At 44.0% G+C, this 13,208-nt stretch overlaps 1 protein-coding gene across 4 annotated transcripts in view; it reads left to right on the top strand.

The window, feature by feature from the left end:
• Window positions 1-9,844: 9,844 nt before the first annotated feature.
• LYPLA1 (lysophospholipase 1) overlaps window positions 9,845-13,208 on the top strand; it is a 29,752-nt gene continuing 26,388 nt past the window's right edge. Inside the window, exons 1-2 of one of the 4 annotated variants that reach the window (XM_032296092.1) lie at window positions 9,845-10,078; window positions 10,901-10,932. In XM_032296092.1, the coding sequence (XP_032151983.1) occupies window positions 10,010-10,078; window positions 10,901-10,932 (101 nt within the window). In that variant the 5' untranslated portion in view covers window positions 9,845-10,009. The remainder of the gene's footprint in view (window positions 10,079-10,900; window positions 10,933-13,208) is intronic. The other 3 variants (XR_004274406.1, XR_004274407.1, XR_004274408.1) reach the window with 3 other exon arrangements.

Genomic DNA, 13,208 nt, shown 5'->3' with positions numbered 1-13,208 from the left:
TGTTGAGCATTTTCTTCTTTTCACCCCCACTGGTTTGAAGTGTTAATGAAATACCTTCATCATATACCTGCTTCTACCACATATGTGTGTATTTTCCTCAGAGTTTAATTCTATTCTAGAAATAAATCCAAGTCACAAGAGTATTGAATAAATGATCTGATTTAATTTTTTTTTTCTGTGCTGGTAATTTGCTATTGCAATTTCTGTTTCCTAAATGATGTCATACATTTGGGAAGATTAGTGCCACGTGAGTACTCTTTTTTTTTTTTTTTTTTTTTTTTGAGATGCAGTTTCCCAGGCTGGAGTGCAGTGATGGGATCTCCGCTCACAGCAACCTCTGCCTTCTGGGTTCAAGCTATTCTCCTACATCAGCCTCCTGAGCAGCTGGGATTACAGGCATGAGCTATAATGCCCCATTAATTTTTTTTTTTTCAATACAGACGGAGTTTCGGCCAGGCTGGTCTCAAACACCCGACCTCAGGTGATTCCCCTGCCTTGGCCTCCCAAAGTGCTGGGATTACACGTGTGAGCCACCATGCCAGGCCCTATTTCTTTTTTAATATTAATGAATAGTCCTGTATGTTTATTCTCCCATGTAAATAAATTTTATAAGTATTTAAATTAAAAAGTTTTATTGGGCTGGGCACGATGGCTCACGCCTGTAATCCCAGACTTTGGGAGGCTGAGGCAGGGGAATCACCTGAGGTCAGGAGTTTGAGACCAGCTTGACCAACATGGAGAAACCCTGTCTCTACTGAAAATAGGAAATTAGCCGGGCATGGTGGCACATGCCTGTAATCCTAGCCACTAGGGAAGCTGAGGCAGGAGAATCACCTGAACCTGGGAGGCGGAAGTTGCAGTGAGCCTAGATCAAGCCATTGCACTCCAGCCTAGGCAACAAGAGTGAAATTCCATCCCCAAAATAAATAAATAAATAAAAAGTCTTATTCGGGTATTTAAATATCATTTTTATTAAAGCATAATATTTTCGGACTTTAATGGGGATTACATTGCATTAGTAGATTAATTCTGAGAAAATTGACAACCTTACAATATGAGATTTTCCTATCCAATTATTTGTCTTTTTTGTACTTTGGTAGCTTTTTACTTTTCCTGATATAGGTCTTGTACATTTAAGTTTGTTTGTTTGTTTTCGAGACAGTCTTGCTCTGTCGCCCAGGCTGGAGTGCAGTGTTACGATCTCAGCTCACTGCAACCTCTGCCTCCCGGGTTCAAGCAATTCTCCTGCCTCAGCCTCCTGAGTAGCTGGGATTATAGGCTTCCACCACTAGGCCTGGCTAATTTTTGTATTTAAATAGAGATGGGGTTTCACCATGTTATTTAGGCTGGTCTCGAACTCCTGACCTCAGGTGATACACCTGCCTCGGCCTTCCGAAGTGCGGGGATTACAGGCATGAGCCACGGTGCCTGGCCTGTACATTCAAGTTTTGATTGCATAAAGTAAAACTGTCTTTGTTTGCTGTTGTTATAATCTTATTTACAGAAAATCCTAAAGACAGCCAGGCACGGTGGCTCACGCCTGTGATCCCAGTGCTTTGGTAGGCCGAGGCAGGCTGATCTGGAGATCAAGCAATTGAGACCATCCTGGCTAACATAGTGAAATCCCATCTTTACTAAAATACAAAAATTACCTGGGCATGGTGGTGCACGTCTGTAGTCCTAGCTACTTGGGTGGCTGAGGCAGGAGAATTGCCTGAGTCTGGGAGGCAGAGGTTGTAGTGAGCAGAGATAGTTCCACTGCACTCCAGCCTGATGACAGAGGAGAGTCCATCTCAAAAAAAAAGAGCAAAAGAAAAGCCTAAAGACTCTACCAAGAAACCTGTTATAACTAATAACAAATTCAGTAAAGTTACAAGATAAAAAAAATCTACATACAAAAATAAGTTGTGTTAGTTACCTTCACAACAAACTATTCAAAAACATTTTTAAATCCATTTATAATAGCATAAAAGATAATAAAATACTTAGGCATAACTTTAACCAAGAAGATTAAAGATCTATGAAACTGTAAAACATTGATGAACGAGATTAGACAAAAATAAATGGAAAGATATCACATGTTTATGGATCGGAAAAATGTGTATGGTTAAAAATGTCCATACTACTCGTCAATCTACAGATTTACAGATTCAATGCAATCTCTAACAATCCAATCTCTATCAAAATCCCAGTGGCATTTTTTGTAGAAATGGAAAAAAAATCCTAAAATTCATATGGAATGACAAAAGGCTCCTAATTGCCAAAAGAATCTTGAGAAAGAACAAAGCCGGAGGCATCACACTTCCTGAATTCAAATTATTATGTCTTATAAAGCTATAGCAATCAAAGCAATACAGGGTTGACATAAAAATAGACACATACTTCCTGGATGAAAAAAAAAAAAAAAAAAAAAAAAAAAAAAAAAAAGACAAAAAAATAGACACGTACACAAGTGAACAGAATAGAAAGCCCAGAAATAATTCCATGCATATAAATCAACTAATTATTAACAAGGGCACCATGAATACACAATCGGAAAGGATAGTCTTTTCAATAAATGATGTTGGGAAAACTGTATATCCATATCGAAAAGAATGAAACTGGATTCTTATTTACACACAATACACAAAAATACACTCAAAATGGATTAAAGTCTTAAACATAAGACCTGAAACCATAAAACTCTTAGAAAGAAACATTGGAAAATCATCTCCTTAATGTTGGTCTTGGCAATGATATTTTGGATATGACACCAAAAGCACAGGCAATACCAGCAAAAATAAACGAGTAGGATTATATCAAACCAAAAAACTTCTGCACAGCAAAGGAAACAATCAGCAAAGTGAAAGGGCAACCTACAGATGGGAGAAAATATTTGCAAACCATGTATTTGATAAAAGGTTCATATTCTAAATATACATGGCATTCATACAAGTGAATAGCCAAAAAAAACCCAAAAAACAAATAACTTGACTAAAATATGGGCAAAGGACCTGAATAGACATTTCATATAAGAGGACATGCAAATAGCCAGCAGAAATATGAAAAGGTGCTCAACATCATTAATCATTAGGGAAATGCAAATCAATACCTCAATAAGACATCATCTTACACCTGTTAGGGTGACCATTATCAAAAAAGTAGAAGACAGCTGCTGGCAAGGATGTGGAGAAAAGGGAACCTTTGTACACTGCCGGTAGAAATGCAAATTGCTGTAGCTGTTATGGAAAACAGTATTGATGGAGATTCCTCAAAAAATTATACATAGAACAATCACGTGATTTCACAATCCTATTTACGGGTATATAGCCAAAGGAATTGAAATCAGGATCTCAAAGATATATTTGCATGCCCATGTTTATCGCAGTATTATTCACTGTAGCCAAGATATTGAGACAACCTAAATGTATATCAAGAAATGAATGGATAAAGAAATACAATGGAATATTATGTAGCCTTAAAAATACAAACAAAAAATCCAGCCATTTGGGACAACATGGTAGGAACTGGAGGTCAGTGTGTTAAGTGAAATAAACCAGACAAAGAACGACAAATGGCGTATGATTTCACTTATGTGTGGAATCTCAAATTGTCAAGCTCACAGAGGCAGAATGTTGGTTGCCAGAGGCTGAGGAGAGGGGTAAATGGAGAAGTGAAAGATGAAGGGTACAAAGTTTCAGTTATGCAAGATAAATTCTGGAGATCTATAAAACACACTGCTTATAACAATAGTGTATATTTAAAATTGCTAAGAAGATAGATCTTCTGTTAAATGTTCTTACCAAAACCAACCAACAAAAACAAAAACCTCCACAATACGTTTATTTTTATTTTTGAGACAGGCTCCCACTCTGTTTCCCACCCTGGAGCGCAGCAGTGCTTTTATTTATTTATTTATTTTTATGTATTTATTTTGAAACAGAGTTTCACTCTTGCTACCCAGGCTGCAGTGCATTGATGCGATATCTGCTCACTGCAACCTCTGCTTCCCAAGTTCAAGTGATTCTCCTGCCTCAGCCTCCCAAGTAGCTGGGATTACAAGTGCCCACCAACGTGCCAGCTAATTTTGTGTCTTTAGTAGTGACAGGTTTCTCCATGTTGGCCAGGCTAGTCTCAAACTCCCGACCTCAGGTGATCCGCCCACTTCAGCCTCCCAAAGTGCTGGGATTAGAGGCTGAGCCACTGCTCCCAGCCCCGTGCTATCATGTCTCACTGCAGCCTCAACCTCCTGGGCTCAAGTAATCCTCCTGCCTCAGCCTGTCAAGTAGCTGGGACTACAGGTGCACACCGCAACACACCTAATTAAACAAAAGTAGAAACAAGGTCTTCCTATGTTGCCCAGGCTGCTTCCTAAATCCTGGGCTCAAGTGATGATTTCAACCTCAGCCTCCCAAAGTGTTGGGATTACAGGCAAGAGCCAATGCATCTGGTTAAAAAACCCAGCAATAATATTAATAAAGAGGGTGGGTCCAGGCACTGTGGCTCAGGCCTGTACTCCCAGTACTTTGGAAGGCCGAGGTGGGCAGATCACAAGGTCAGGAGCTCGAGACCATCCTGACCAACATGGTGAAACCCTGTCTCTACTTAAAATGCAAAAATTAGCTGGGGGTGGTGGCAGATGCCTGTAATCCCAGGTATTCCGGAGGCTGAGGCAGAAGAATCACTTGAACCACGGAGGCAGAGGTTGCAATGAGCTCAGCTTGCACCACTGGACTCCAGCCAGTGGGCCACTGGTGGCAGAGTGAGACTTCATCTCAAAAAACAAAAACAAAATTAGCAAGGTGTGGTGGCGTATGCCTGTAATCCCAGCTACTAGAGAGGCTGAGGCAGGAGAATTGCTTGAACCAGGGAGGTAGAGGTTGCAGTGAGCTGAGATCACAGCATTGCACTCCAGCCTGGGCAACAAGAGTGAAACTCTGTCTCAAAAAAAAAAAAAAAGAGGGTGGGAGGAAACTTTGGGAGGTGACGGATATGTTTATGACTTTTATGGTGGTGATGGTTTCATGAGCGTATACTTGTCCCTAGACTCATCAAGATGATGTCAATCATACCTCGATAAAGTGGTTTTTAAAAAGTTTTTCCTGTGTGTGTGTATATATTTTTTCTTTTTTCTTTTTCGGAGATGGACTCTTGCTCTGTCACCCAGGCTGGAGTACAATGGCATGATCTCGGCTCACTGCAATCGCCATCTCCTGGGTTTAAGTGATTCTCTGTGTCTCATCCTCCCAAGTAGCTGGGATTACAAGCGCCCACCACCACACCTGGCTAATTTTTGTATTTTCAGTACAGATGTAGTTTCTCATGTTAGTCAGGCTGATCTCAGACTCTCTGACCTCAGGTGATCCACCCACCTCAGCCTCCCAAAGTACTGGGATTACAGGAATGAGCCACTTCCCCCGCCCTTTTTTTTTTTTTTTTTTTTTTTTGGCAATAGTCTCACTCTATCGCTCATTGCTCAGGCTGGTCTGTATTTATTTTTTTTAATTCCTGTTGTGAATATTTCTCTTCCATTTACATATTATAACCAGCTATTGTTTGTAGCTAGAATAACCATTCCTTTTCGTATATTGATTTAGTAATTGGTTATATTACTAATTTTTCCTTTTTGTTTTTTTTTTTGAGACAGAGTCTCACTCTGTTGCCCAGGCTGGAGTGCAGTGGCCCATCTAGGCTCACTGCAACCTCTGCCTCCTGGGTTCAAGTGGTTCTCCTGCCTCAGCCTCTTGAGTAGCTGAGATTACAGGCTTGTGCCACCACAACTAACTAATTTTTATATTTTTAGCAGAGACAGGGTTTCACCACGTTGGTCAGGCTGGTCTTGAACTCCTGACCCCTTGATTCGCCCACCTGGGCCTCCCTAAGTGCTGGGATTACAGGCGTGAACCACCGTGCCTGGCCTTATTATCGAATTTTCTTGTCAGAAATTTTTATTTTGTGGGGGCAGGTGAGGACAGGGTCTTGCTGTATCATCAGGCTGGAGTGCAGTGGCATAAACAAGGCTCACTGCAGCCTGGACCTCTTGGGCTCAAGTGACACCCTTGCCAAAGCCTCCTGAGCCCAGCTAATTTTTTCTTTTTAATTTTTTGTAGACAGGAAAAATTAAAATTTTTTCTTTTAATTTTTTGTAGACAGCCTGTTGCCTAGGCTGATCTTGAACTCCTGGACTCAAGCAATCCTCCCACCTCAGCCTCCCAAACTGTTGGGATGGCAGGTGTGAGTCACCACACCCAGCCTGGTTAGTAATTTTTAAATGCTCTTATTATGTTTTTGCTTTGTACAAATCATATCCTCTAAATAAAGGATAATTTTGTCTTTTTCAATTATTATATTTATTTAATTCCCTTACCTGGGGAAGAGAGAGATCATTTCCATAGAAAGCTCCTTGGAGGATACATAACTTGGGTAAATGTTGCAGGTATAGCAGCATAGACACCTCAACTTGAACTGTCCTGCTTCCCACTAATGGAGTAAATTAATAGAACGATTGGTGGCCCCTAGAACTCTCTACTTATTACATCATAGAAAAACTCAGCGTAATAGTGATCTGAAACATGTTCACAGTATGAACTAGAGAGTTTTATTTCCTGAGTTAACGTGAGAGGCATTAGAACCAGAGTGGCTTCATCTTGAATGGAGGCAGCTAAAATGAGGCCGAGACCCGCTGTGCTGCATTCCCAGGAGGTTAGGCATTCTTAGCCACAGGATGAGATTGGTATCACAGGACACAGGTCATAAAGACCCTGCTGATGAAACAGGATGCAGTAAAGAATCCAGCCCAAACCCACCAAAACCAACATGGGAAGGAAAGCGACCTCTGGTCGACCTCACTGCTCATTATACACTTATTATAATGTATTAGCATGCTAAAAGACACTCCCGTCAGCTCCGTGACAGTTTCCAAATGCCAGGGCCAGGTAGGGAAACCCATATGGTCAAAAGAGGAACCCTTAGTTCCAGGAATCTCTGCCCGTTTAGCAGAAAACTCATGAATAATCCACCCCTTGTTTAATGTATAAGCAAGAAATAACTATCAGTATATTCAGTCCAGCAGCCCCTAGTCCTGCTCTGCCTACAGAGTAGTCATTCTTTTACTTTTTTGCTTCTCTAATAAACTTGCTTTCACTTCACTCTATGAACCCAAATTCTTTCTTGCCAGAGATCCAATAATCTTCTCTTGGCACTGGGTTCCCTTTCTGGTAACATTAACATCACAACTAAATGCCTTAGCCTGATAGAAATGTACACAAGTATATGAAATGTGAATCCAGCTGTATCATTTTCGATAAATTGGCATCAATTTAAAACTTTTGGAGAATCCACAAAATTCACATTGTCCAAATCTAATCCACAAGAATGATTAAAAACAGTTTAAGACCCCAAATCCCTCACAACGCTGGTTTACAGGAAACCAGTCCAGATCCAGACCGCAAGAGAGGGCTCTTTGATCTCACGCAAGAAAGAATTCAGGGTTGGGCAGACAGTGGTGGCTCACACCTATAATCCCAGCACTTTGAGAGGCTGAGGCTGGTGGATTTCCTGAGGTTGAGAGTTCGAGACCAGCCTGACCAACATGGAGAAACCGGTCTCTAATAAAAACAGAAAATTAGCTGGGTATGGTGGCACATGCCTGTAATTCTAGCTACTCAGGAGGCTGAGGTCAAAGAATCACTTGAACCTGGGAGGTGTAGGTTGCAGTGAGCGGAGGTATCTACATTGCACTACAGCCTGGACAACAAGAGTGAAAAACTGTGTGTAAAAAAAAAAAAAAAAAAAAAAAAAAAAGAATTTAGGGCAAGTCCATACAGTAAAGTGAAAGCAAATTTATTAAGGAATAGGCGGGTCCCGGTGGCTTCAAGCCTGTAATCCCAGCACTTTGGGAGGCTGAGGCGGGGAGATCAGGAGGTCAGGAGTTGGAGACCAGCCTGGCCAACATGGTGAAACCCCATTTCTACTAAAGATACAAAAAATTAATCGGGCGTGGTGGCAGACGCCTGTAATCCCAGCTACTCGGTAGGCTGAGGCAGGAGAACCGCTTGCATCCAGGAGGTGGAAGTTGCAGTGAGCCGAGATTGCATTCCAGCCTAGGTGACAGGGCGAGGCTGGCTCACAAATAAAAGAAAGAAAGTAAAGGAATAACAGAATGGCTACTCCATAACATGTTGCCCATTTTTATGTTTATTTCTCGATGATATGCTAAACAAGGGATGGATTATTCATGCCATAGAGGGTAACTTCCTGACATTGCCATGGCATTCGTAAACTGTCATAGCGTTCATGGAAATGCAGCAGTGAGAAGCGCCAGAGGTCAGTAAAGCCGGCTTCTTTATGGCAAACTGTTTTATCAGCAAGATCTTTATGACCTGTATTTTAGGCTGATTTTCTAACTCATCCTGTGACTTAGAATGCCTTAAGCTCTGGGGATGCAGCCCAGTAGGTTTCAGCCTCATTTCACTCAGCTCCTGTTTAAGATGGAGATGGAGTTGGCCGGTGGCGGTCACTCACGCCTGTAATTCCAGCACTTTTGGAGGCCGAGGCGGGAGGATCACGAGGTCAGGAGATAGAGACCATCCTGGCCAACACGGTGAAACCCCATCTCTACTAAAATAGTAGAAAAACTCAATGTAAAAAAATTAATAATAAATAACCAGGCATGGTGACGTGCGCCTGTAGTCTTGGCTACTCAGGAGGCTGAGGCAGGGGAATTGCTTGAACCCCGGAGGCGGAGGTTACAGTGAGCTGAAATCGCGCCACTGGACTCCAGCCTGGCGACGGAATGAGACTCCATCTGATAAAAGAAAAAAAAAGATGGAGTCGCTCTGGTTCACACGCCCCTGACACCTCCGACATTGGTTGTTTTTGAGACAGAGTCTCACTCTCACTCTGCCGTCCAGGCTGAACCCCCCTCCTGGGTTCAAGCGATTCTCCTGCCTCAGCCTCCTGAGTAGCTGGGATTACAGGCGGACGCCACCAAGCCCAGCTAATGTTTGTATTTTTAGTAGAGATGGGGTTTCACCATGTTGGTCAGGCTGGTCTCGATCTCCTGACCTCGTGATCTGCCAGCCTCGGCTTCCGAAAGTGCCGGGATTACAGTCGTGAGCCACCGCGCCCGGCCAGGGTGGTGGTGTTTTTCCTTCCCAGTCATACTCTAAGGATTGTATTCAGTATGTCCTTTGAGTTTTTTCACTGAATTGTAAACTTCTGAAGGTCGGGGCATTTTGGCTTTAAGTGTTTCTGTCTCGTGCCTTCTCCCAGATCTTACCACGTATTAGAGATGCAATACATTTGTGAGTAAACTACACTTTAGGCCGTAAAGGCACCTGTGCACAAAAGGGCAGTCCAGTTCCGCGCTTAAATCTGTACTGTGTCAATATCCGTCCATCAATAAGTATTGTCGATCAATTTAAGGATTTCTGGTGACAAATGTTTTCCTTTCCAACTAAAGTTTAAAGAAGGGAAGCTGACCCCAAATCTACATAGTGGTGTAGCCCCAAACAAAAATACTGCAAAAGCCCCACCAGCCTCTCCCAGTCCATCCAGAGTTTTACAAATAATAGACCCTGGCCTCAGGAAACCAAAAAGCAGCTGGGGTTGAGTGAATTGGCTCTGGGGCTCGTTCTTTTCACTACAGAGCCAGAAAAGAGAAAGCCTAAGCCAGGATCCAGGAGACCATCCCTACCCCGGCACCTGAGAGCGCATTTCCCCAGACAGCAAGGAGCATGCGCGGGCCGCGTGGCTGGGAGAAAGCTCAGCCCGGTCCGCGCTGCCGTCGCAGCCAATCAGAGGGAGGAAGCCGCCCGGACTCTGTGACGAGCGGAGGGAGGGGAGGTGGGGGACTGGCAGGGCAGGACAGACGGTGGACGCGGGGGCGCGCGCGGAGCAGGCGGAAGGAAGCGCGCCGCTCCTGAGCGCGCGCCCGGTGGGGCCGGCCGCGACTCGCCGCTCGCACGCCCTTGGGCCGGGGCAGGGCGCCCGCTGTTCCTTCCGCTTGCTGTGTGAGCTGAGCCGGTGTATGTGCGGCAATAACATGTCAGCCCAGCTGCCCGCCGTCGTCCCCGCCGCCCGGAAGGCCACCGCCGCGGTGAGTGGCGTAGGCGTGGGCTCGGATGGGCCCACGGGGCCCGCCACCAGCGGCTGCCCCTCGCGCGGGGTGGGCGTTGCGGGCGGGTGGCGGCCTGCTGGCGAGGACGCTCCTCCCGGCCCGGGTGGGGTGCGGGTGGTCGGCGCAGCGGGGTCCGCGGGGTGTGGTGGGGGCAGCCGGGGGTCGCAGCCGGCGCGAGGGCCAGCCCCCGGCCACCCGGCCCTGCATTGCGGAGGGAGCGCGGCCCCGGGACCCCCGCGGCCCGGCCGGGCCCGGGGCACGGCGTCCGCTGCTGCAGCGTGTTTCTGCCTGGTGTGTGGGCGAGGGAAACCTAAGTCCTCCAGGAAATCGCTTTATTGTCACCTCGCAGTCTTGTCCTCAAGGAAAGAAGTTTGAAGATTTGCTGTCCTGTATGGTCAGAGGTACTGTTTTTTAGGAAACTCGTGAATGAGAACCCAAACTTATTTTTGTCCGCGGAAGCTTGCTTTTGCGATGGAAAAATTCTACAGGATATGTGAGATGTTCCGGATTTGACTTGAAAGAGAGAAACAGTTTTTCTTAGAATGTGCAGAATGCCTAACTGGGACCTCTGAGTGCTAACCCCCTTCCCCCATTCATTATCTCCGGAAATAAAGGGAGAGAAGTTGATTGGAATTTTTGCCATTTAAAAGAGGCCAATGGAAATAAAAGTTGCCGAAGATAGTGGTGTGTAAATTCCCTCATAGGTTTCATTCCGTTTTCCACCTTAAACAAACTAGTGTGTAACAATTCTGTGTGGGCTTATTTAAGCATTGCTTATTAATTTTTCCTCTTCTCTTATAGGTGATTTTCCTTCATGGATTGGGAGATACTGGGTAGGTACCATTATCATTAATAGTACCTAATGAAATTGGGTCATGCAGCTTTACGCGTTCAAAGGTTTAATGTTTAAGTACGCTAAAATTGTATTTTAAAAGATTGCTAGTTAGTATCTCTTACAGTGTGGTGATTTTATTTTTTGAAAACCCCCAGAATTTTCCCATTATCATCTTGAATTTATTGATTTTTAACTCCGGTTTCTGGAACATAATAAAATTGCGAATTCCTCATTAGTTGGTTTGGGTATTGGATAACAGAGATCAGTGGAATGTTAATAGGGACTATGTGCAATTCAGAGCTTTCCAGGGCAGTTAAAATTTCAGAGCAGATTGAAGAGAAGTAGTTGATTTTGATACGAGACCTATTGGCAGCATAAGGCATCCAGCATTCTGAATACGGGGATTAAATCTTTGCTGGCTCAGGCCTGTAATCCCCGTACTTTGGGAGGCCGAGGCGGGCGGATCATGAGATCAGAAGATCAAGACCATCCTGGCCAACATGTGAAATGCCGCCTCCACTAAAAATATAAAACTTAGCTGGGCGTAGTGGCGTGCACCTTTAACCTCAACTACTTGGGAGGCTGAAGCTGGAGAATCACTTGAACCCGGGGGGTGGAGATTGCAGTGAGCTGAGATCGAGCCACTGCATTCCAGCCTGGGCAACAGAGCAAGACGACTCCGTCTCAAAAAAAAAAAAAAAAAAAAAAGAAAAATGAGTTGAAAGGCAGGGGAAGCAATTCAAAGATTTATTTGAAGCTTATCAAACACATTTTGTTGTACTAACCGTGCTTATTTTTATTATTTTAGTTTGTATTTTTTTTGTTTATGTCTTTTGTTATTTTTAGAGATGGGCTCGCTCTGTCACCTAGGCTGGATTGCAGTTGTGGGATCATAACTCACTACAGCTTTGAACTACTGGGCTCAAGTGATCCTCCAGCCTCACCCTCCCAAAGCCCAGAGATTAGAGGCAGGAGCCACCTGAGCCTGGCCTGTTTGTTATGCTAACTTTAAATACATGATTTATCTTTCACTCAAACTTTTTCTATATTGAGGCGTTTTTGTTTTTATATTTAATTTAAATTCGTGATAATCTGTGAAACTTAAGCAAAAGTGTTGTTACCCATGGTCAAGTGTGGTTCGAAATAAAACATTCCAGAAATCATTTGTAAGTTGAAAATTGTATACCATTCTTTTATTTTATTAATTACTTTTTAATTTTATTTATTTTTATTTATTTATTTATTTTGAGATAGAGTCTCACCTTGTCACCCAGGCTGGAGTGCAGTGGCGCTATGTTGGCTGTCTATAACCTCCACCTCCCAGGTTCACACAATTCTCTGTCTCAGCCTCTGGAGTAGCTGGGTTTACAGGCGCCCACCACCACGCCCAGCTAATTTTTTGTATTTTTAGTAGAGATGGGGTTTCACTATCTTGGCCAGGCTGGTCTTGAACTCCTGCCCTCATGATCCACCTACCTCAACCTCCCAAAATGCTGGGATTACAAGCGTGAGCCACCACGCCTGGCCAGTATTCATTTTATTTTTTTATTGAGACGAAGTCTTGCTCTGTCACCCACGCTGGAGTGTAGTGTTGTGATCTCGGCTTACTTCAACCTCCACCACCCGGGTTCAAGCAATTCTTATGCCTCAGCTTCCTGAATAGCTGGGATTACAGGTGCAATTTTTTTGTACTTTTAGTAAAGACAGGGTTTCACCATGTTGGCCAGGCTGGTGTCCAATTCCTGACCTCAAGTGAACCACGTATCTTGGCCTTTCAAAGTGCCGGGATTACGGGAGTGAGCCACCACACCTGGCCTCAATGGCTCATTAAGAGAAGATTTAGTCGTTTTGGGGCTATTTTATCAAAATGCCTTTATCTTCAGTTTTCCTCTATTTCTACAACTTCTTCTGAATGTTGTGATGAAATCTCATTCCATTCCACCCAGGACAGGAATCATTCCTTTACCCAGTGTATCCATACTGTATTCATTCACCATTCGTTAGTCAGTGGGTAGCCATCTGGGTAATCAGATCAACTGTTGCAGTATTGTTTAGCTTTTTTTTTTTGAGACAGAGTCTTGCCCTGTCACCCAGGCTGGAATGCAGTACCATGGTCATGGCTCACTGCAACCCCTGCCCTCTGGGTTCAAGTAACTCTCCGGCCTCAGCCTCCCAAGTAGCTGAGACTACCACACCCGGCTAATTTTTGTATTTTTAATAGACACGGGGGTTTCACCATGTTGGCCAGGCCAGTCTGGAACTCCTGACCTCAAG

The sequence above is a fragment of the Sapajus apella genome, unplaced genomic scaffold (assembly GCF_009761245.1).
Source record: "Sapajus apella isolate SASKATOON/1434 unplaced genomic scaffold, GSC_monkey_1.0 scaffold35, whole genome shotgun sequence".
Classification (NCBI taxonomy): Eukaryota; Metazoa; Chordata; class Mammalia; order Primates; family Cebidae; genus Sapajus; species Sapajus apella.
The sequence above is the reverse complement of the archived record's forward strand: the minus strand, read 5'-3'. Positions and strand labels throughout refer to the sequence as shown.